This window comes from Theropithecus gelada, chromosome 1, assembly GCF_003255815.1.
Source record: "Theropithecus gelada isolate Dixy chromosome 1, Tgel_1.0, whole genome shotgun sequence".
Lineage (NCBI taxonomy): Eukaryota > Metazoa > Chordata > Mammalia > Primates > Cercopithecidae > Theropithecus > Theropithecus gelada.
Window position 1 is genome coordinate 185002246 of NC_037668.1, and position 22851 is coordinate 185025096.

General features: G+C 45.6%; 1 protein-coding gene across 2 annotated transcripts; it reads right to left on the reverse strand.

The window, feature by feature from the left end:
* Positions 1 to 93: 93 nt before the first annotated feature.
* On the reverse strand, positions 94 to 21298 carry LOC112613930 (major histocompatibility complex class I-related gene protein). 2 transcript variants are annotated; one of them, XM_025369831.1, is made up of 7 exons: positions 21208 to 21298; positions 20578 to 20782; positions 6335 to 6595; positions 5371 to 5646; positions 3161 to 3436; positions 2118 to 2222; positions 94 to 583 (listed from the first exon to the last, which is right to left on the reverse strand). In XM_025369831.1, the coding sequence occupies exons 2-7, from the start codon at positions 20774 to 20776 to the stop codon at positions 543 to 545; spliced, it is 1158 nt and encodes a 385-aa protein (XP_025225616.1). In that variant the 5' UTR covers positions 20777 to 20782; positions 21208 to 21298; the 3' UTR covers positions 94 to 542. The 2 variants fall into 2 exon arrangements, with proteins under 2 accessions (XP_025225616.1, XP_025225626.1); XM_025369841.1 differs by lacking the exons at positions 3161 to 3436; positions 21208 to 21298 and adding an exon at positions 17576 to 17691 and having other exon boundaries at positions 20578 to 20641.
* Positions 21299 to 22851: the final 1553 nt, after the last annotated feature.

The following is a 22851-nucleotide window of genomic DNA, read 5'->3' on the forward strand; positions in this document are numbered from 1 at the left end:
CTCTCATGGGGTGATCCAGTCCTACCTGCAGGGTCATAGTCATGGTGCCCATGATATTCAAAGCTCTTGTACAATAATGTTCCCAGGAGGAGATGAATGAGAAAGGCCATTTTATGAGGTATTGAGGTTCCCTTCATATGGTGTTCAAGTGGAGGCTGGGGGCTCAAGTCCAAGGCATTGCAGAAGACAGTTCCTGCTCTGGATGAAAAGATTCCTTCCTGCTTTGAGCATCTCCAACTAGTTGCAAATCATCATTGACAAATGGAATGTAGGGAAGTGTTGTGTCATGAGACAAGCTGTATTTAAAGTCAACTGTGATAAAACGGTCCATCAAAAGAGGCTGAAATCTGACAATCTTTCTGGAGCCAAAGAACAAAGAACATTTTGTGGCTCCTATGTTGCTGCCATAAATGCTCAATCCCATTTCCCTCGTGTATGTTGTGGGTGTAGTCAGGAGCTTCAAGCACTGGGTTTGAGTCTATGGAGGACAGAGGAGAACATGGCTCCTACAGGAAGGAGAACTGGAAAAGAGGGATCTGCAATCATCGATCTGGTGTCGGAAGGTACATGGCTCCATTTTGCTCTGAAAAGAAAGAGGTTTTTAGTCAGATTACAAGAATATTTCCTCACAGCTCAAAAATAAAGTATGCAGTGTTCAGCAAAATCTGAGAAACAGGCATCGACAGTTTTAGCCTGCTTTGTCAAGATTCTCTTAGTACTTGACAAACTTTAGCTCAAATCTGTAAACTCTATAAGATAAAAAGCAGGAACTCAATTATTGAGAGAGATGTCATTGTAAGAAAAATTTTGTTTGTTTCACTATCATTTATTGGATGAGGATTAGTGCTGTAAAGAAAACATTAACGACCCATTAACTAACTCTCTGAGCTGATTTTCTTTTCTTTTTCTTTTCTTTTCTTTTTTTTTTTTTTGAGACGGAGTCTTGCTCTTATTGCCCAGGCTGGAGTGCAATGGAGCAATCTTTGTTCACTGCAACCTCTGCCCCCTGGGTTCAAGTGATTCTCCTCTCAGCCTCCTGCGTAGCTGAGATTACAGGCATGTGCCACCACGCCCAGCTAATTTTTTTTAAAAAATATTTTCAATAGAGGCAGGGTTTCTCCATATTGGCCAGGCTGATCTCAAACTCCTGACCTCAAGTGATCTGCCTGCCTCAGCCTCCCAAAGTGCTGGGATTACAAGTTGTGAGTCACCATGCCCAGCCTCTGAGCTGAGTTTCTAGTAAAGGGGTTGGTTTTACTTTGATCTAACAACATGCTTTTGTACAGTTATCACCTGAATTGGAGTTGAGGTCTATGTCTATGAAGGAAAACCAACCTTCTGGTCCACTTTGGGTTCAAAGCATGGTCTCATCAGTACTATCCTGTGATCAATTTGAGCAATTAGTGAAGCCAGAGGCAGGAGATAACCTTACCAGGCTCTGTTGTAAGCTCTATGACAACATGGATCCTGTCTGTCTTGTTCATTGTTATGTCCCAGCAACCAGTACAGTGCCTGGAGCACAGTAGGTCAATAATGTATACTTATTGAATGAATTTATGTTATTCCACATTTTCAAGAGCCTATATATCTCCTACTTCTCCTCCTCTTTTCCTTACTCTAAGTCCCATTATCTGAAGGTATCTACTCTTACACATTTAATGTTTTGAAAAATGAATTTACAAAGAAAAGGACTTTCATATGCTTGGGATGAAAGAATGGTGGTCAAAATGGGAAAACTGACTGAAGTCTTGAAACAAAGGGCACTGCTTCAGAAGTCAATAGTAATTAATAATAAAAAGATGGTTTGGAAAAAGACAAATCAGGATCCCCATATCTTCTCTGACCCAACTTCTAGGGGGCAGTTCCCCTGGACAGATGTTGTACTATTTTGTTGATGTCAGGCATCACCTATGAAAAGAGACCACTCTCCCTGCAAGCTTTATCCATGCTTTGTGTCCCCTATGTGGCGGGAGGGTTGTCCCGGATCCTTCTGTGATCCCAGCCTGACAGCCAAGCCATTTCTGAACGGAGCATGGAGCAGCAGGTGCAGAAAATAAAACTCTGGAGAGGCGCAGGACAGTCTGCAGTCCCCTGGGTCCCTTCCATGTGCCTCTCACCTCGGGGCCTTCTTCTCCAGACTAGAACACCAACTCCAGCCAGCACAATGACAAGGATAATGGACCCAGAGACAGCTTTCATTACGAGAGGGATGGTTTCTGATTCTGAAAGCAAGCAAATAAGAAAAAATTCACAAGTCCCTTCTGTGTTAACTTTCTGGGACTTTTGTCCCTGTGATCATCAGGAAACCCAACACCATTTTCCTTACTGTTGCTTCTCACTCATCAATCTGACTGCTAATGGAATATGTGCTTGTGTTTTCTTGTGTTAATTTTTTTTTTTTTTTTTTTTTTTGAGACAGGGTCTCACTCTGTCGTTCAGGTGGAAGTGCAGTGGTGCCATTACAGCTCACTGCAGCCTTGACCTCCTGGGCTCAAGCGATCCTCCCACCTTAGCCTCCTGAGTAGCTGGGACTACAGGTGCATGCCATCATGCCCAGGAGTGAGCCACTGTGCCTGGATTGTGTTTGATTTTTTTTTTGAGATGGAGTCTCGCTCCCTTCACACAGGCTGGAGTACAGTGGTGCGATCTCGGCTCACTGCAATCTCCACCTCCCAGGTTCAAGCAATTCTCCTGCCTCAGCCTCCGGAGTAGCTGGGATTACAGGTGTGCACCACCACGCCTGGTTAATTTTTGTATTTTTAGTAAAGATGGGATTTCACCATTTGGCCAGGCTGGTCTCAAACTCCTGACCTAAAGTGATCCACCTGCCTCAGCCTCCCAAAGTGCTGGGATCACAGGTGTGAGCCACTGCTCCCGTTCGTGTTTAATTTTTAAATCTTTAATTTGTAATGTGGTAAATAGCAATAGCTATAAAACTCACATCAACAAAAGTTCTTTGGGGTCCTCAATAATTTTTTTAATAGTGTGAAGGCGTCCTGGTTCTAAAAAGTGTGAGAACCACTTATTTAAAAGACCCATTCTAAGGCACACTGGGTGAGGCAGTGATCTATCCTCCCCTCCCCTCCCTGGCAGGGAGCATGGCTTCCTGCTCACCCCTTTCTCTAGGCTCTCCCCAGACAGCCACGATCCCCGTCCTTACCCTGGGGGACCTGAAGAACCATATGGACACCGCAGTGCTCCACATGGCAGGAGTAAAGGTTGCTGCTCTTAGGATCAAGCTCAACTGATGCCCACGTCTGATAGGTTCCATCCCCACTGGGAAGAATGTCTCCATAATCCATTTCTTGGACAATTTCTTCCCCGTTTTTCATCCATGTCATGTAAATTTCTGGGGGGTAAAAGCCATAAGCTTTGCAGAAGAGAGTTGTAACCCCTGGGAAAGTTTCTTTGTGATTCACTCTGACCAGTGGGGGCTCTAGGAAAAAGAAGCTAAAGTTAAATCAAAGTGCCTTATGTACTAAGCGTATAATATTAGAACTTGGCAACTGGCTTTCCTAATTTTTCTTTATTGCAGAAAACTTCTAAAGCTAAGAATGACCCAGAACTCAGGTTCATCAACAACAAACTTATTTATGTGTACCTGCCACAATGGCAAGGTGATAGGTAGTGAAGAATGTGGAGTTGGGCCATGCTCCATCCTCTAAGGGGGGAAAGTCATACAGCTTTGACTGTTTGGAAAGTGTGCTGGGGTTGTTTACTAGTAACCTTTGAAATACCTTTATGTGTCAAGGAAAACTGACCCACAAAACGTGTAAGTGACTGTTCCCTATAAGTAAGTCAGTAATGGACTGGAGATTAGAACTTCTTCTCAGCTCTGTGTTTAGTGCACGTAAATAACACAGCTATCCCTACTCAGTTTTGGCTCCGAATTGCCTTGTGTACTTGGGCTGGCATTTTGATGACTGCCATCAGGCACAAACATAGGTAGTAGATCGTGCCATGGTTGTGCCTTCAAAGAAACTGATATCATAGAAGGGCTCCAGCAGTGACACCAAAGAAGTATCCACGTGTGGCCTTGCTTCCTGGTGACTACTCTGTTAATTTGCCATACAATCCTGTCCTTAATGTTTCTTGCTGAAATTGGGTCATGCAGCCATACTGAGACCAAAGACACTATCTGGGGGGACTGCTTCCCGCTCATCTCTGACTTGCCTCCTGACTCCCTTATCATTGGCCAATCCAATACGGAGAAGAGCCTTTACTCCAACAATGCTTTCCTTGTCGCTTTACCAAGGCATGATATTTGGTAGCAGAAGAAGGCTTTCCAACATTAAAAGTAAAATAAATGCTACTAGGAGGGACTGAGCTTTTTGACAGGGCCTGTAAGAAATGAATCCAATATCCTTTTCTAGGAGTGCTTTTTATTTTTTTGTTTGTTTGTTTTTTTAGGAGTGTGTTTTGACCAAAAGGTTGAAAATCCATTAGGACACTGAATGTAGATAGAGGCCTGGAGAGGGGAGCTTCCCATACTCTTCCCACACACATTTTATCTAGGACTTTCCTGGAGTGTCATACAGACATGATTAATTTTGAATAACAAGATCATACATGGAAAGTTCTGTATGAACTAAAAGTTGACTAACTGAATCATATCTTTAAGGTGTAAGAGGAATTCTTTGCTGAAAGGAATCTTATCATTAGTACTTTTTTTTTTTTTTTTAAATAGCATCTTGCTCTGTGACCTTGGCTGATCATGATCATGGCTCACCGCAGCCTTGACCTTCCAGGCTCAAGAGATCCTCCCACCTCAGCCTCCCGAGTATCTGGGACTACAGGCATGTGCCCCACGCTCAGCTTTTTTTTTTTTTTTCTAATAGAGATTGGGTCTCACAATGTTACCCAGGCCAGTCTTAAACTCCTGGCCTCAAGCAATCCTCCTGCCTCAGCCTCCCAAAGTGCTAGGATTACAGGCGTGAGCCACCATGCCCAACCTCATTAATCCTTTAGTAAAACAGAGACCCTCTGTTTGTCCTGGTAAATCCAGATTTTTACTCCTACTGGTGGTGTGTGAGCCCTTTGTTAACTAAACAGTTTGTAAGACTTGTTCTATCGCCTAAAGAATTTCCCAGCTTATCACTGACGGAAGAATTTGCCTCAATAGACCCCCCCAAAACAAGGTGCCCTTGGAGGTACTCCACTCTGTCAAGACAAGGGGAACTGTCAAATCTTGTCAAGATGCTGCTCAAAAGTAACCAGGGAAAGTTCTCATGGGGGCTCTAGCCAATATCACAATAGGCCAACTAAAGAGATGGCTTTCAGGATACAGTCGATATAACCTAGATTAAAAGAGTTACATATGGAAACAGTTGTTCAGGCAATGTGGGAATGAGGCCTTCTCTTTCTCTTTACCTGTTCTTTGTAGGGTGTCGTTTCCATACTCCAGGAATCTCTTTAGCCAGGCAATACATTCTTTTTCCAGCCAATTCTTTTGATATCGCAACTCATGCTGATTGGCCTCCCATGCCCGCTTGACGGTGTGAGCCACATTATCCACAGCCAGCCAGGAGAGGCTGTCTTTATTGAAGATCAGGAAATCCTGCCCGTCATATGCATACTGCAGAAATCCTGTGGTGCTTCCATCCTCCAGCAGCTCACAGCCAATCATTCTCTGGTAAGTGTGAGACCCTGGAACACACATGCAAGCCCAGAGGGGTCCACACAGGGACAGAGGTGGACTCTCAAGTGCTGGGAGTGGGGGCATGGCTGGAAGCATCCTCTGGTCTACAGTATGTCACCCTCCAGGCCTGCCGTGGCATCACTGAGTCCCCAGGAGGTCCCTCTTATGGAAGCCCACCTGACAGCAGGTATCTGTGAAGTATATACTGCCTGTCAAAGGAGTGTGCTAATTCCCACCTTGGGGAATTATCCTGTAATGGGAATGACTGATAAGCTTTGTGGCTATTCTGAGTGCAGTGGAGGAGGGAGAGAGATAGAGGAGCCAGAAATACCCCTGGGAAAGTTACTGTCATTACGCATAAGCAAGTCACTAGGCCTGGCTACCAGGAAGTGAGATACAGAATAGGCAAATTTAGAATGGGAAAGGAGATGCATATCAGAAGCCTGAGTGGAAATGGGATGTGGATATGAATACAGAGATGGGGAAGAGTGGGTAGGACAAATGACAGAGTGATCCTGGGGGAGAGAGGGACAGTTCAGAAGATGCACAGGCAGATGGGAATCCCTAAACTCCACCAACTGGATTTCCCAGGTTTTGCCTAAAGCCACAGCAGGTGCAAGTCAGCATTGCTCATTGGAGGTCAGCCCAGGGCCCTCTGCAGGGTGGGGGAAGCGTCCATCTCTGCCGCATGCACACCTGAGTGATTGTAGTGCCTCTGCAGGCGCTTCAGTTCCACCTTGAACGTCTGCTGCCAGCCCCTCAGCAGCTGAGTGTACCTCTCCCAGTGATCAGGCGCGAGGTTCTCTGCCATCCATGGGGCCCGCGGCTCCTTCTGCCGAGTGACACTGTCATATGTGGTGATAGGCTGTGAGTCCACATACCCAACTGAAATAAATTCAGGGACCCCATGGCCAGGATCCGAAACGCCTAGGCGAAAATATCTCAGAGAGTGCGTCCCTGGGAAGGAAGCAAAGAAGGAAGACATGTAGGGTCCCAGACTATCCAGATTCTTCAACTGCATTCATTTAGCCCCACACGAGTGCTCCCTACTCAGCTATACCCAGGCCTCCAGGCCCCAGCTGCCATTTTCGCTTACAGAACCACAGAACCCAGGAACCAGGGCCTGGACAAGAACAGAGCTCCAACCCAGTGACTTGGAGCCTTTCTTGTTCAAGTTTGCAAATGCAGGATGGAATTTTATAAGTAATCTCAACTTGTAGACAAAATATAGAGTGCTGCTCTGGTTGTAGGGGGAAGGGGGAAGAACACTCACTGGGGATACAGGGGGAGCTGTCCCTGCAGGAACCCTCGAGAACTCTGAAGGCTTAAAAACCCTGATAACGCAGACCTCTTCTTTTACCGAAGAATCCTCTGGTGGATAAATGAGGACCCCCACTCCACCTGTGTGTGTGCACATGTGGGCATATACACACAGGCACACAAACACATGCATGCATACACCAGGTCATTCAGAACAAGAACTCTCCTATGGACTCCGGGTTCCTGAGAATGTTTTATTTTTATTTATTTATTTATTTTGAGACGGAGTCTTGCTCTGTCGCCCAGGCTGGAGTGCAATGGCACGATCTCTGTTTACCGCAACCTCCACCTCCTGGGTTCAAGTGATTATCCTGCTTCAGCCTCCCACGTAGCTGAGATTACAGGCACATACCACCACGCCTGGCTAATTTTTTGTAGTTTTAGTAGAGACGGTGTTTCATCATGTTGGCCAGGCTGGTCTCGAACTCCTGACCTCATGATCTGCCACCTCGGCCTCCCAAAGTGCTGGGATTATAGGCATGAGCCACCGCGCCCAGTCGAAATTTACTTATTCACCTAATTTAATTCATTTATGCTTTTGAGACAGAGCCTCGCTCTGTCGCCTCGGCTGGAGTGCAGTGGCGCAATCTCAGCTCACTGCAACCTCTGCCTACCGGGTTGAAGCAATTCTCTGCCCCAGCCTCCAGAGTAGCTGGGATTACAGGCGCCCACCACCATGCCCGGCTAATTTTTTTTGTATTTTTAGTAGAGACGGGGTTTCAACGTCTTGGCCAGGCTGATCTTGAACTCCTGACCTCGTGATCCACCCACCTTGGCCTCCCAAAGTGCTGGGATTACAAGCGTGAGCCACCACGCCTGGCCTATTTATTTTATTTACTTTTTATTTTTTTTTTATTTTTTTGAGACAGAATCTCACTCTGTCGCCCAGGCTGGAGTGCAGTGGTGTGATCTCGGCTCACTACAACCTCCGCCTCCCAGGTTCAAGTGATTCTCCTGCCTCAGCCTTCTGAGTAGCTGGGACTACAGGCATGTGCCACCATACCCAGCTAATTTTTGTACATTTTTAAAGTAGAGATGGGGTTTCACCATATTGACCAGGCTGGTCTCAAACTCCTGACCTCGTGATCTGCCCGCCTTGGCCTCCCAAAGTGCTGGGATTACAGGTGTGAGCCACCACGCCCAGCCTATTTATTTATTTGAGACGGAGTCTCACTCTGTCACCCAGGCTGGAGTGCAGTGGCGTGAACTTGGCTTACTGCAACCTCTGCCTCCTGGGTTCAAGTGTTTCTCCTGCCTCAGCCTACTGAGTAGCTGGGATTACAGGTACGCACCACCATGCCCAGCTAATTTTTGTAGTTTTAGTAAAAACAGGGTTTACCATGTTGGTCAGGCTGGTCTCGAACTCCTGACCTCATGATCTGCCCACCTCGGCCTCCCAAAGTGCTGGGATTACAGGCGTGAACCACTGTGGCCAGCCGAATTTTTTTTTTTTTTTAAGCACAGTGCTTTTCCTATTATGTCAAACCACCTCTGTTAACCATTTTCTCATTCTTTTTCCACTTTTTCTTCTTACTAGTTACAAGGATTGTAATAAGGGTTAAAAGTAAACCAAAATGAAACAAAACTGCTTGGCCCTCTCTGCTGCTGCCACGCCGAACTTCTCTCAGCTTGTCCAAGAAGCTTAGGGCCTGACAAAGTGCTTTCAAGATAGCATTATGGGTGGTGGTATGGGATCCAAGCTGGTGTGGGCCTTCAGGAGAGACTTCCAGAGAAGGTGATGTCTTAGGGAGGTCTCAGGGACAGGTAGGAGGTGACTAGGCAGAGGAGCTGGGAGGGGATACAGGAGGGAGGGCAGGGGGAACAGGGCAGAGACCACATGTGCAAGCAGGAGGCACGAGAAGGCGGGGCGTGCATGGGAACCAGATGGCCTAGGAAGGCTGGAGCACAGTGTCAGGCGTCTTGGGGAGAGGCAGTGCCTGGGAGGTGGAGCCCAGGCTGAGAAAGCTAAGCACCCTATGCCACGCATGAAAGCTGGCAAATAGAAGGCATGCAGCCGCAATGGCTTTCTTCCCCTACTCTGCCTGCTGGTGTCTGCAGATGCCCATGTCCAAGCCTTTTGTCCTGTTATCTCCTGCTATTCTAACCCATCTAAATCCTTCCCAGTCCTCAAAACCCATCTCCAAAAACATTTCCAGGATCATCCCTAAAATTTCATGGCTGAGTCGAGATGACAGATGGAGGCTCACATACCAGAGATCCAGATATTTAAAAGGAATAAATCAATCTAACAAACTGTGAAATATGTTCTATCCCCCCACCTTGAGAGACTGCCCTTTGTATGGCTTTGAAGGCCAAGTTCAAATTAAAAAATCTCACGCTGTGTGAAATTCTGGGCCTGAATGGGGCGGCACAGAGAAAGCTGGTTTCTCCCGCCAGTCCCTAGCCCTCAGCCTGTGACTCACCTCTTCTTTTTCCTGTTTCTTGCTTCCAGCACTGCCAAGGGCCTCCCACAATTAAACACCTCCACTTTTTTATTCAGGCTCAGTCCACAAACTGCCTCTTGTCTGAACTTGTCCTGGACTTAAGCGATCCTCCCACCTCTTGGCCACCCCTCGGGCCTAGCAGGGCCCTCAAGGGCAGCCAGTCCACCCTTAGGAGGATGGGCCATGTGAGAGTTTGTTGTGTAAACCTCATCAGCTCTGAGTTAGCTGAGTGGGGAACTCTAGGTTCCTGGGTGCCTGGAGTCTGGTCTAGAGTGGAGGGGCCCAGACACAGGGTGACCACCTCCCCTCAGCCTCACGCATTCCTTGCTCTGTGGGGAGGGATGTGGGTAGTAGAGGGCCAGAGTGGGGCTCTCTGAATGTGGGGCCATATCCGCAGGCTTCTCTTGCCTGTGTCTAACAGCTGTACTACACAACACTTCCCCAAAGTCTTTCCAGATTGCTCAACCTGCTGCTGCCATCACCTTTAGGACCTCCCCTACATTCGGCTCTTCTAACACGGCCCTTGCCACTATAGAGAACCTTGCAAGGGTGAATACCACTTAATGATATTCATTCCTTCCTCTTCATTTATAAGCATATAGTTAAGAAAAAAGATCAGGCTGGGCGCGGTGGCTCATGCCTGTAATCGCAGCATTTTGGGAGGCTGAGGTGGGTGGATCACGAGGTCAGGAGATCGAGACCATCCTGGCTAACACGGTGAAACCCCGTCTCTACTAAAAATACAAAAAAATTAGCCAGGCGTTGTGGCGGGTGCCTGTAGTCCCAACTACTCAGGAGGCTGAGGGCAGAAGAATGGTGTGAACCCGGGAGACGGAGCTTGCAGTGAGCCGAGATAGTGCCACTGCACTCCAGCCAGGGCAACAGAGAGAGACTCTGTCTCAAAAAAAAGAAAAAAAGAAAAAAGATCAGACGACAACAACAACAACAACAAAATCAGCTCACAAAATAGTTAAATAGTTGGGTTAGCTTCTGTGCAAGCAAGTTGGTTTATATTTTTCTTCTCTCTAAAACTGCTTATGAAATAACTCATAACGTGCAGGTTATCTTTTAGAATTGACCACCCCAAGGCCAGGGTACCCTTACCTTGCCTACTAGGAGAAACAGGAGGCCCTGAGAGGTGTCTCCCAGAGCAACTGATTGTACTAGTTATTGTATGTGTGTGCGTATGTGTGTGTGTGTGTGTGAGAGACAGGGTTTTGCTCTGTTGCCCAAGCTGGAGTGCAGCGGCATGATCACAGCTCACTGGAGCCTTGAATTCCTGGGCTGAAGTGGTCCTCTCACCTCAGCCTCCTGAGTAGCTGGGACTACAAGCACATGTCACCACTTCTTTTTAATAGAGATAGGGTCTATGTTGCCCAGGCTGGTCTTAAATTCCTGGCCTTAAGTGATCCTCCCACTGTGGCCTCCCAAAGTGCTGGGATTAGAGACATGAGCCACCATGCCCAGCAACTGATTGTACCTGTTCTGTAAAATCATTGTTAGCACTTCTTTCTCCCTGTTGCTGGAGCTGGGGTGTAGCAGTTTGGTAGGGTTCAGAGTAGGTATCCCCGCCCCATGGGCTCCTCCCTTGCAGGTGTTATCCTGCATGTTAGCTACAATACTGAACGGGATGGAGGCTGGCCTCCCACAGGCTGGGGCAGCATAAGGTCCCAATGTCCCTCTGTATTGCTTTGACCTTTTACTTCCCTCTTCCCTTCCTGTGGTGGGTAGGGGCTTGGGTTGGGAGGGAAGACAGTGGAAGCCTCTGGGATGGTCATGAGAGCCTCTTCATAAAAGTGTTGGTTCTTATGCAAACAAGAACCAGAGATTGCATCAGAGCATGAATTCTGTTGTAAAACCAATAGCTACCAGATTCTGCCTTCTGTTTCCCTCTGCTTACTACCTTCTATCTGCTTCTCAATCTTAAAGCACTTAAGAACAGGGACTTAGCTTTTTTCCTTTGTATTTCCTGCAAAGCTTAGCACAGGGAGCTTGGCACATGGTAGTAGCTTGGTAAATATTTGGTGAATTAAATTGTTGGTAAAACACTTTATTTCTGTGGTTTGGAATAATGAAATATGCTGAAATGAGTATGAATCTATTTAACCTGGATCTTTTTTGAGACATAGTCTCGCTCTGTCGCCCAGGCTGGAGTGCGGTGGCCTGATCTCGGCTCACTACAACCTCTGCCTCCCTGGTTCAAGCAATTTTCCCTGCCCCAGCCTCCCAAGTAGCTGGGATTACAGGCGCCCACCATCATGCCCGGTTAATTTTTGTATTTTTTTTAGTATAGACGGGGCTTCGCCATGTTGGTCAGGCTGGTCTTGAACTCCTGACCTCAGGTGATCTACCTGCCTTGGTCTCCCAAAGTGCTGGGATTACATGCATGAGCCACTGCACCCGGCCTAAAATACACACACACACACACACACACACACACGGTTTTTTTTGTTTTTGTTTTTGTTTTGAGACGGAGTCTCGCTCTGTTGCGCAGGCTGGAGTGCAGTGGCGCGATCTCGGCTCACTGCAACTTCCGCCTCCCAAGTTCATGCTATTCTCCTGCCTCAGCTTCCCGAATAGCTGGGACTACAGGCGCCTGCCACCACACCCGGCTAATTTTTTTGTATTTTTGGTAGAGACGGGGTTTCACTATGTTAACCAGGATGGTCTCGATCTCCTGACCTCGTGATCCACCCGCCTCAGCCTCTCAAAGTGCTGGGATTACAGGCGTGAGCCACCGTGCCCAGCCCCTAAAAAATATTTTTGATTTGGCTGGGCGCAGTGGCTCAAACTGTAATCCCAGCAATTTCAGAGGCTGAAGCAGGCGGATCACCTGAGGTCAGTAGTTCAAGACCAGCCTGACCAACATGCAGAAACCCCGCCTCTACTAAAAATACAAAATTAGCCGGGTGTGGTGGCGCATGCCTGTAATCCCAGCTACTCAGGAGGTGAGGCAGGAGAATCGCTTGAACCTAGGAAGCAGAGGTTGCAGTGAGCCGAGATCGTGCCACTGCACTCCAGCCTGGGCAACAAGAGCAAATTTTTTTTTTCTCCATTTCAAAAAAAAAATTATTTTTGATTCAAGGGAAGGCTGGTGAATGGAGAGTTGAACTGCAATCTAGGATCTGCAAAAAGTACTCTATATATACTATATATATATATATATGCAAATCTGCAATTGATTTTGAAATAGCTCTATTTTTTCACATCTGGAAAGTTTTGTGGCTACTCTGGAGGAATGCAACTGTCTAAAGGAGGAGGCCCCAAAAGGAGGAACAAGTTGTGAATATTAGTTCTCACACTTCCTTAATATTCATTTGTATATCCAGTGCTTTTTCTGTGACAGCCACTCTTCTAGGCCCTAAGCTTGTACCAGACCAAACAGATAAAAATGTCTGCCCTCTTAGTGGGGGGAAGGGGAGAGGACAGACTACAAAATAAAATATATAATTTTTTTAAAGTACAGTGGAGAAAAATAAAACTGCAAAGAGGAATGGGCAACACTATTTAAAAAAGGAAGGCCTGTTAAGGAAGGTCTCCCACAAAGCTGAATTCTGAGCAAGTGCCTGCAAGGAGTTGGGGAGACAGGCAGGTATCTGGGGACAGCAGTCTGGGCAAGAAGGGCCATGCCAAGGCCCCAGGAAAGAACATGCCTGGCACATTCCAGGAGCAGCACAAAGGCTTGTGGCTGGAGTTGAGGGAGTGAGGGGAAAAGAAAGAGGGAGGAATCACTTCCATAGTTATTCATGGGGAAAAAAAACCCACAGAGAGCAGACTCCAGGCAGAGAATGTGGAAAGGAGAAAAAAGCAGGAAGAAAAAAAAGATGCTGTGTTGCTGAGCTAAGCTGGGTTGGTGTAGAACACCCCCTGGAATCTGGGTTTTCTATTTTTATGATCTCTGGGGTCTACATTCCTGGTAGATGCCAACAAGCAAAAAAACCTCCAGTATTAACAACTTGGGGCATTAGTGCCCAATAGCAGGATTTATTGCAGGTAAGTATCACCAGCATCATCTCCAAACATAATATTTACAATTCATGTAACTTTGCCTTCTGACAAAAATGTAATTTTCATAAGAATTTACATTATCTGAAGTTAAAAGAGGTAGATAGAGAGAAATACGATCTGTTGAAAATACTGTCCAAGTAAGTATTGTGTCTTTTTTTTTTTTTTTTTTTTTTGTTGAGACATAGTCTCACTCTGTCACCCGGGCTGGAGTGCAGTGGCACGATCTCTGCTCACTGCAACCTCTGCCTCCCAGGTTCAAGCGATTCTTCTGCCTCAGCCTCCCAAGTAGCTGGGATTACAGGTGTCTGCTACTACACCCAGCTAATTTTTTTGTATTTTTAGTAGATATGTGGTTTCACCATGTTGGCCAGGCTGGTCTTGAACTCCTGCCTCATGATTCCCCCTATCTTGACCTCCCAAAGTGCTGGGATTACAGGTATGAGGCACTGTGCCTGTCTGTGTCTTTCCTTTTTTTTTTTTTTTTTCAACTTCAATCTAATTCTGATTCTTGGTTTTGAAACAGTTGTTCTCCACCAGCCAGCCTTGACTTCAAAGTCCAGGCCCCGAAAGGCTGGACTCGCTCTGTCAGTCACACCCATCCACCACTGGTTCAGCCCAGCGTGGCTCTGATCCAGGACATCACAGCCTTCTCCTCTTCATTTGCCATGGGCCCAGTTACCCATCTGGTGCCTCCACAGGAACAAGTCATACTTGCTCCTGGCTGGGCTTTTAAAATGTTACCTCTGCTGTGGTGGGAAGTTGATTGACACATGTTCAGTCAATAACTCACAACAGAAAAGATGAGGAAAAGTCCAGGTACCCTCTCTCTCATAGTACATTAAACCTTGTGATAATTTATATCCAACCAGGATTTGTGGCAGAGACAATCAGATTTCGAATCATTTGGAAAGGCCAATATTTGACCTACAAAAATGGTAATTTCATATCATTTGATCTAATCTTCCATTTCTCTTTTCTTGCCCTAATAATTTTGAAATTAAGTCTCTCTCTCCCTTTCGATGAACAGATCGTCAGCACCAACTCACTTATTAAGCTGAAATATACAATTTAGAATTTGGTCTTCTGTCTAAGCCAGTCAAGCTACTTCTCAAAGGGCATCTCCTGCCCCGTCTCATCAGCTTCTGACAGATAGTGCTGGAGAACCAGAACAACACAACCAAACAGCTCTTAGGCCAGGTGCAATGGCTACTTGATAGTTCTAAATCATGTTCCCTTTAACCTGTCTGTTAACCAGTTGGGCCATTCTTACAAAAGAATGTGAAAATCACTGGATTGTAAAATAATTGATAAAGTGTTTTCACACATTCATCCATGAGGGCAATTTTTTTTCTTTCTTTCTTTTCTTTTCTTTTTTTTTTTTTTTTTGAGACAGAGTCTCACTGTGACACCCAGGCTGGAGTGCAATGGCATGATCTTGGCTCACTGCAACCTCCGCCTCCCGGGTTCAAGCGATTCTCCTGCCTCAGCCTCCCGAGTAGTTGGGATTATAGGCGCCCACTACCACACTCAGCTAATTTTTCTATTTTTAGTAGAGACGGGGTTTCACCATGTTGGTCAGGCTGGTCTCGAACTCCTGACCTCAGGTGATCCACCCGCCTCAGCCTCCCAAAGTGTTGGGATTACACGCGTCAGCCACTGCACCCAGCCTCATGTGGGTAATTCTTATCTATTTAGTGTCTATTATGTACAAGGAATTCAAGTCAATGTTAAGAAGAGAAGAACAAATCAGATACCAGCCCTTTCCTCCAGGAACTTACAGTATTACTGGGGAGCTAAAGCACATAACAAATGCAATGCCACCACACACAGCAACAAGCAGCAAGTGCCAGAAAAGAATACCAATGGAGTGCTCCAGCCAGTCAGAGAAGAGAGACCGTGGTCCCATGAGAAGGGATCCACTGGGAAATGTTCCAAGGAGAAGGTGGCAGATCAGATGGGCTTTCAATGAGGCATAAAGGGCAGCAGCATCTTAATCATCGTCATCACAACTGCATTTGTTTCTTGAGCACGTACCTCGTGTTAGGTACCATTCTAAGTCCTTAATAAACACGGGTTTCACTTATTCTTCTAACAAACCTTTGAGGTAGGTCTTATAATTCCAACCCACAGATAGAAAATAGGTGCAGAGAGGCCGGGTATGGTGGCTCACACCTGTAATCCCAGCACTTTGGGAGGCCAAGGCGGGTGGATCACCTGAGGTCAGGAGTTCAAGACCAGCCTGGCCAACATGGAGAAATCCTGTCTCTACTAAAATTACAAAAAATTAGCTGGGTGTGGTGGCGCATGCCTGTAATCCCAGCTACTCGGGAGGCTGAGGCAGGAGAATCGCTTGAACCCCAGAGGCGGAGGTTGCAGTGAGCCGAGATCGTGCCGTTGTACTCCAGCCTGGGCAAAAAGAGCAAAACTCCATCTCAAAACAAAGAAAAAGAAAAGAAAAGAAAACAGGTGCAGAGATATTAATTGCCCAAGATCATCCTTAGAATCCATAAGTGAAGGAACCAGGAATCACACTGTGATCTCTCCATGGGAAGTCCCTCTACCTTAAGACTACCCAACTCTCCCTAGTGTAGGGGGCGCCTCCTAGGCCAGGCTGTCTCAGGCTTCCAGCCCCTGGATTATCACTGCTCTCTCCCGCCCCCTTGTGTCAAGGATGACTCACTGCCTCTGATTGCCCAGTCCCTGGGGCCACAGGCTCCAGACCTTCCTACACACAGGTGGCCGTGAGTCCTGATTGGATAACCAGGTCAACACAGTCTGATTATTTGCTGGCTCTCTCAAGCAGTCCAATGCCTTAATAAGGTCAAAATGATGATGATTCCTGGGAACTACTCTTTGGAATTTCGAGCATCGTGGGAATGAGGGGAGAAGTAGGTGGCGATGTTTTTAGTTAAGGGGACCTTTGGACACATCTCAGACCATGTTTATGGATGGTTCTATGTGCAGCAAGAACCATTAGTCCCCTCTCCTAATGACTTGTCTAACTACAGGAATTTACTGAGAGCATAAAAGTGGTGACTGTGACAAGTTTGGCTTGTGAGCTACTTTTCTAAGGCTACCCTTTTGAAGGTTGCCAGTGTCTCACTTCATATAGGTTTATTCTTTTCTGAATGTCCAGTAAGCACAGTCCTAGTTGCTGGAAGCACAGTCCTAGCTGCTGGAACACATGAAAGTCCCAGCCCTCTGAGCTAATTTCTAGACAGGAGATCGCCAATAAATGCATATATAATACAAGGTCAGGTGGAGATAAAGGTTATGAAGAAAAGTAAAGCAGAGAAAAGAGAGAGTGGAGAGGAGGCCTGATCTTTTAGATAGAGGGACCACAGCAGGTGGCATTTGAGCAGAGATGTGAACGGAGTAAGGAAGTGAGCCCTGTAGGACCATGTGGAGTTTTGGAAAACGAATGAATGAGCTCTGCTGTCGTTTTTCCCTCAGTACTCTCTGTACACAATGATGACTATATGTCTCATGTCTCCCTGAAAATCCCAATTCTATAAATTTTAGTCTTCTAAAATGATCCTTTGAAGTTATAACAAATGTGACTTAATATGTACACTCTTCAAAGATTTTCCCCAATAAATATAAATTCAGACATCAGAAAAACATCCTTTGTCATCTGTTTCAATTTGAGTTCCCTAAAATAAGTGTTCAAAGAGTCATGTGTTCGATCTTTAACTTAGGTTCCTTCCCTCCAGTTCTTAGCAATACTGTGGGGTAGGAGGATTCCGGTCAAGTGAGGATAGGCAGCTATTTCAACTAGTGAAAAGAAAAATTTACAAATTAGTTGAATTTCTCAAATTTAGATAGATTCAATGCCAATTAAGAAGAGGGCCTTAAGGGAGTGAAACATTGTCTTGGAGAAATTTCTATGGCCTGTACCTTGGCAACAGCTCCATGGAAACAGACTGAAGTCTATCTAATAAAGTCTGTAGAAAACGCCCATATTTTCTCATGTTAACTCTTTGAACTCAAGGTCACTTCTAAGCAGATAATATGCAAGTCTGTTTTTTAACACTAGCCCAGTTGGCAGCCTAGGGAGCTTATCCATCATCAGACCTCGCCTGTGAAGGACTCCACCATTCATGAAGTAGATTGATATAGCAGATTGATACAGCCATAAAATTATGAGTAATATCAAGAGACTGACCTTGGTTATGTCAAGATGAAACACACAAACCACATATGGCTATGAATGAGAAATCTCATGCCAGCCCCCAGTCTGATTACACCCACCCATATCACCTATTCACAGTTTCACGCAGGCTGAAATGAAGAACAAGATGAGTTGTAAAAGCACGAAACACCTTTTTAATACAAATCCTGCAACTACAGTAAGCCACAGTTTTGAATTTGCAGTCATTATTACTGCCCAAGATTTCTACGGCTCCGAGTCAAATAACTGTGATTTCTTAGGGATATTACCTCTGAACATAAATTCACCCAGCAAACATTTACTAAGTGCCTGTTGGGCACTAGGTAGTACCAGAGAAATAAGAAGAAAATGAAGATATCTTTTTCTGTCTTTAAGGAGAGCCTCAAAGGGAAGATTTTTGTAAATGGAAAATTATAGAACTGTGAACAGGAGCTACGGGAGCACAAAGGAAGGAGGAGTCAACTGCAGGCTATGGAGTTGATGAAAGCAACACACTGAAAGTGATATTGGAGTTATGTTGACATTTCCTGGAGTATGCCCACAACACTTCAGTATCTCCTCCTGTGTTTCCCCATCTATTACTGGTATATAGCTCCCATTCAGGGCTAGCACTAGGCATAAATACCAAGTAGACCAGGTCTTTTTTCATAATCTCATCCTTTCCCAGCCAGTGTCCCTCAAAGCCCAGGAATGTTCAGTTAGGGTCCTAGCAGGAAACAGCCTTCAAGCCAGATGGGTCATGTGAGGAGACCTTAATGGGACTCCTTGCAGAGATATGGTCAAGGTTAAAGGAACAAGCAAGGATGATGGGCACCCGCAGGCTAACAACTATGGGAAGCCATTATCACCCCTAGGGCTTAAGACAGAAGAACAGCAAATACTGTTACTGAAGCCCAATGGGAGCTAGAACCATGAAGAACGGGTTATTTAGGAAAGACAGCATTACAGAAGAACACAGCTACTGCCAAAGACATTACCGAAAGTGGGGAAGGAGCAAGAAAGATGTATCCCAGCCTCTCTTTCCTCCCTGCTCTCTGACCTCTCTCCCTTCAGTGTCTCCCATTGTGTGAACCCAAGCACAAATCAGTTTGCAAGAGAATCTAGGTGATGCAGTCTAGCAGTCAGCCTCAAGGACACAGAACAGAACACAGAAGGACGCACTCTAAGAAGTCAAAAGAGAACAGCCAGCACCAAGTCACCTTCCCTTGCCTTTATAACTTACTTGTTTTATTTCCTGTCCCCCCAATTACCAAAGTGACAAGTCTTCACACCCAGAGGTGCAGTGACATTGTGGAACAGCCCTGGACCGAGGGCCGGAAGATCTGCAGTCTCCTTCAGGTTGCTCCTTATGTTGAATGTGGTCACTCTCTAGGCCTAGAGAAAAATCTAGACCTCACCTTTAAATGGGAATATTTTCTTTACCTACCACAAATAGTGAGATTGTCATAGGAGACAATATGTTCAAGGAATATTATTCCATATTATTGGAGAGCTCTTTGAGAATCACATGTAGGTAATATATAAGCTTTTTTACTTCCAAAAATATCACCGTTTACCTCCCTCTTCCTTTCCTCTTTCATCTTCTGCCTCTTACCCTCACCCCCAATCTTTCCCATAAATGATGAGACTTTCTGGATTAAATTTTCATGGAAGCAGAGACTATGTCTGTCTTGTTTGCTGCCATATCCTGCAAAGTGCCTGGCACATAGTAGGCCATCAATCAATATTTGAACAATTAACACATGGAATTTTTTTTTTTTTTTTTTTTTTTTTTGAGAGGGAGTCTCACTCCATCACCCAGGTTGGAGTGCAGTGGCATGATCTCAGCTCACTGCAACCTCCGCCTCCTGGGTTCAAGCGATTCTCCTGTCTCAGTCTCCCGAGTAGCTGGGATCACAGGCATGCACCACCATGCCCAACTAATTTTTTGTATTTTTAGTAGAGATGGGGTTTCACCATGATGGCCAAGCTGGTTTCAAACTCCTGACCTCAAGTGATCCGCCTGCCTTGGCCTCCCAATGTGCTAGGATTACAGGCGTAAGCCACCACTCCCAGCCATATGATTTTTAAATTTTTTAATTTGTGTAAGTTTACGATGTAAACGTGCAATTTTATTATAGCATAGACTGTGTAGTGGTCAAGTTGGGGCTTTAAGGTATCCATCACCCAAGTAACACACATTGTACCTATTAAATAATTTCTCATCATCCACCCCCCTCGCCCTTCCAAATCTCCATTGTCAATCATTCCACTTTCTATGTGCATGGGTGATTTGAAAGAACTCCTTCCTCTCATGTCCATCAGTCACACCTATGGTGGTGGCCAAGTCTACTGGTGGTACACTGCCCACCAATACCAGTCCTCAGCCCAGAGAGCAGGTGCCTAGGGCAGAGAAGCCTGGTGGTTCTAGCCCATGGGCCTTTTCGCCTATTTGAGGCAACAGAAGGCATTTGCTTCCCCAGTGACTTGAGCTCCCCAGTGAAAAACTCTCCCTTCTACTTGATTAATATTTCTCACTGCCAGTAAACAAAGCCAGAGCCATGGTTTTATCTTTCTTGGATCTTTTGTTACAGGTAGGGCTTGTGTTGAGGAGGGAAAACATAAATAAACCTGAACAATGGATCTGCTCCACTGTTAACGCCCCTGAAACTCTGACTACATCCTCATGAGACTCTGGAAGTTAGAAAAGAGGAGAAAAACAAGTAAAAGAAAAAATATGAGCAGAAAAGAAAGGAGGCCATGCTCAGAGGGAAAGTGGGGACGTTCCAGAGTCTTTCTAGAACCCCCTCCCTCAGAAGGTGGTGATATCAAAATCTTACAAATATGAACTGGGAAACTGTTCAGGTAGTCCATTGCTCCTGGAGTCCTGAGTGTAATACATACACTTTTCTGCCCCCGGCTTCTATGTTTTTCGCCACAAGTTTTAGGAAGAAAAGCTGTTCCTTCTAGGCTGCCTCAACTTGGAGTTAGGAGAGAAAAGAACATGGGATACTCACGGGAATCGCTGTGCTTCACCATTACTACAACGACGAGAGGTAACAGGAACACCATCAGTTCCCCTATAGTCCTTCTCTTTCTGGGTTCTTTAAACCTAAAACTGACAGGTCCCTTCTGAGAACCTCTTGGGTGATTTAGCAACTGAGTGACACACAGGGCCTTCTCCCAATAAGAACAGCGGAAAATATGCAATGTCATCAGTTGCTAGGTTAAAAAAAAGACAAAACGAAAGCATGAGCACCTTCTTTGGTAACTTTTAACCCTTTGCTGGTTTCAGACACTGTTTGCTCCTTTTGGTGTATCTGTCTTCACCCCTCTTCCCAACTTTTTAATATTTATGGAGCACAGTCATGTTCAAAGCACAGAGAAACAAAGATTAATCGTATCTGGTCAATCAGGGAGCTCAAGCTGCTGCCTCTGCTTCCCTGGAGCTTAGGTTTTTGCTTAAGGGTCAATAAGAAAGAGTCACACAGTTCCCAGTGCTTGGAACTCCCTGCTCTGGCTCCCTATGATGCTGTAGTCTCTATGTCTGAGATAGCAGGTGTCACTTAGATTGTCCTGTAATCTTCAGCTTAGGTCTGTCCTCCCTGCTACTCTAGCACCCAGCACAATAAGCTCAAAACACTTACTGAATAAAGGAAGGCAAGAGAAAGGCCTAAGAGAAGATTCTGAGGGACAGCCACTCAGCTCGCTCAATCAGCAACACTAAGATCAACCTGTGGCTACACTGTCATCAGGAGCACATGACAAGCTAGAAAACAGCAGCTTAAGCTTGTCCAGGGAGCTGGGGAACAGGCCCAGACAGGAAAGAGGAAGTAGACATGAAGGGGAGAGGTGAATGGAGGCAGGGCCATGAGGCAGGCAGGCTTGAGCTGGGTTCAGGGACCTGGGTTTGCCTCCCCACTATTTAACCATGGGCAAAATCGCAAATTGCACCAAGGCTTGATTTCTTCAACTTTAAAAGCAAATTCTGTCATATATTTCACAGAGTTGTTGAAGGATTAGAAGAAGTGCTGTTTATGATGCATTTAGTAGGTAGTAGAACCTTACCTACTGGTTTCCTTGTATGGTAGGTTGGGAAATGTCTGCCTCAAAGATGTCCACGTCCTAATCCCCAGAACCTGTGGATATGTTACCTTAAATGGCAAAAACAAAACAAAACCAAACCCTTGGCAGATATGATTAAATTAAGGATCTTGAGACAAAGAGGCTATCCTGAATAATCTGGTGGGCCCAGTGTAATCAGAGGGGCCTTGTTAGAGGGAGGCAAAAGGGTCAGAGTTGAGGAGATGTGACAATGGAAGCAAAGGTCAGAGTGATGCCATTGCTGAAAGAAGGACATGAGCCAAGGAACACAGATGGCCTCTAGAACTAGAAAAGAGAAGGAAGAGATTCTCCTTAGAGCCTCCAGAAGGAACACGACACTTTGATTTCAGCTGATAAAACACATTTTTGGACTTCTGTCCTCCAGAACTTTGAAAGAATAAATTTGCGTTGCTCGAGGCCACTAAGTTAGTGGTAATTTATTATGGTGGCAACAGGAAACTAATAGGTCTACCTTTACCCAGAATAAAATAAGAAGCCAAATAATGAAATTAACATTTGGCCATTTCTCAGCAGCCCCTGGCACCTTCTCTTCTCAGATCTTTGTACTTCTCTCTTCCTTTTCTTTCTGTTTCCTTTTGTTATTCATTTAACAAATATGGTCACCTGGGTCCCTCTTTTGGAAAACTCCCCCAATATTCCCAAATGTCTCTCAGTACTGGAATTCCATGGCCGTGTATTTGTTCCTTTGAATTTTTGTTAATATCTTGTTCCAAAAATGCATTCCATACCATAACCTGCTGTACTGACGTTAAAAAGTAGGTATGGCAACGATGTCTTTTTTTTTTTTTTTTTTTTTTTTTTGACATGGAGTCTTTCACTCTGTCGTCCAGGCTGAAATGCAGTGGTGCCATCCCGGCTCACTGCAACCTCCACCTCCCGGATTCAAGCAATTCTCCTGACTCAGCCTCCCAAGTAGCTGGGGTTACAGACATGCGCCACCACACCCGGCTTACTTCTGTCTTTTTAGTAGAGATGGGGTTTTGCCATGTTGGCCAGGCTGGTCTCAAGCTCCTGACCTCATGTGATCCACCCACCTCGGCCTCCCAAAGTGCTGGGATTACAGGCGTGAGCCACCACACCTGACCAATGTCTTTCATTTTAAGTCATTTTATTCTAATTGCAAATTAGTAAATTTAATCCAGAATACCAGGCAAATACACACAAAA

Bases quoted from the DNA above. Each gene is read 5' to 3' on its own strand.
- LOC112613930 (XM_025369831.1), bottom strand. From the start codon at position 20,776: ATGACATTGCATATTTTCCGCTGTTCTTATTGGGAGAAGGCCCTGTGT. The intron at 5,647-6,334 runs GTGTGCATGCGG...TGTGTGTTCCAG, and splicing joins GAGGCACTACAATCACTCAG to GGTCTCACACTTACCAGAGA. The intron at 3,437-5,370 runs GTAAAGAGAAAG...TCTTTTTCCTAG, and splicing joins CGACACCCTACAAAGAACAG to AGCCCCCACTGGTCAGAGTG.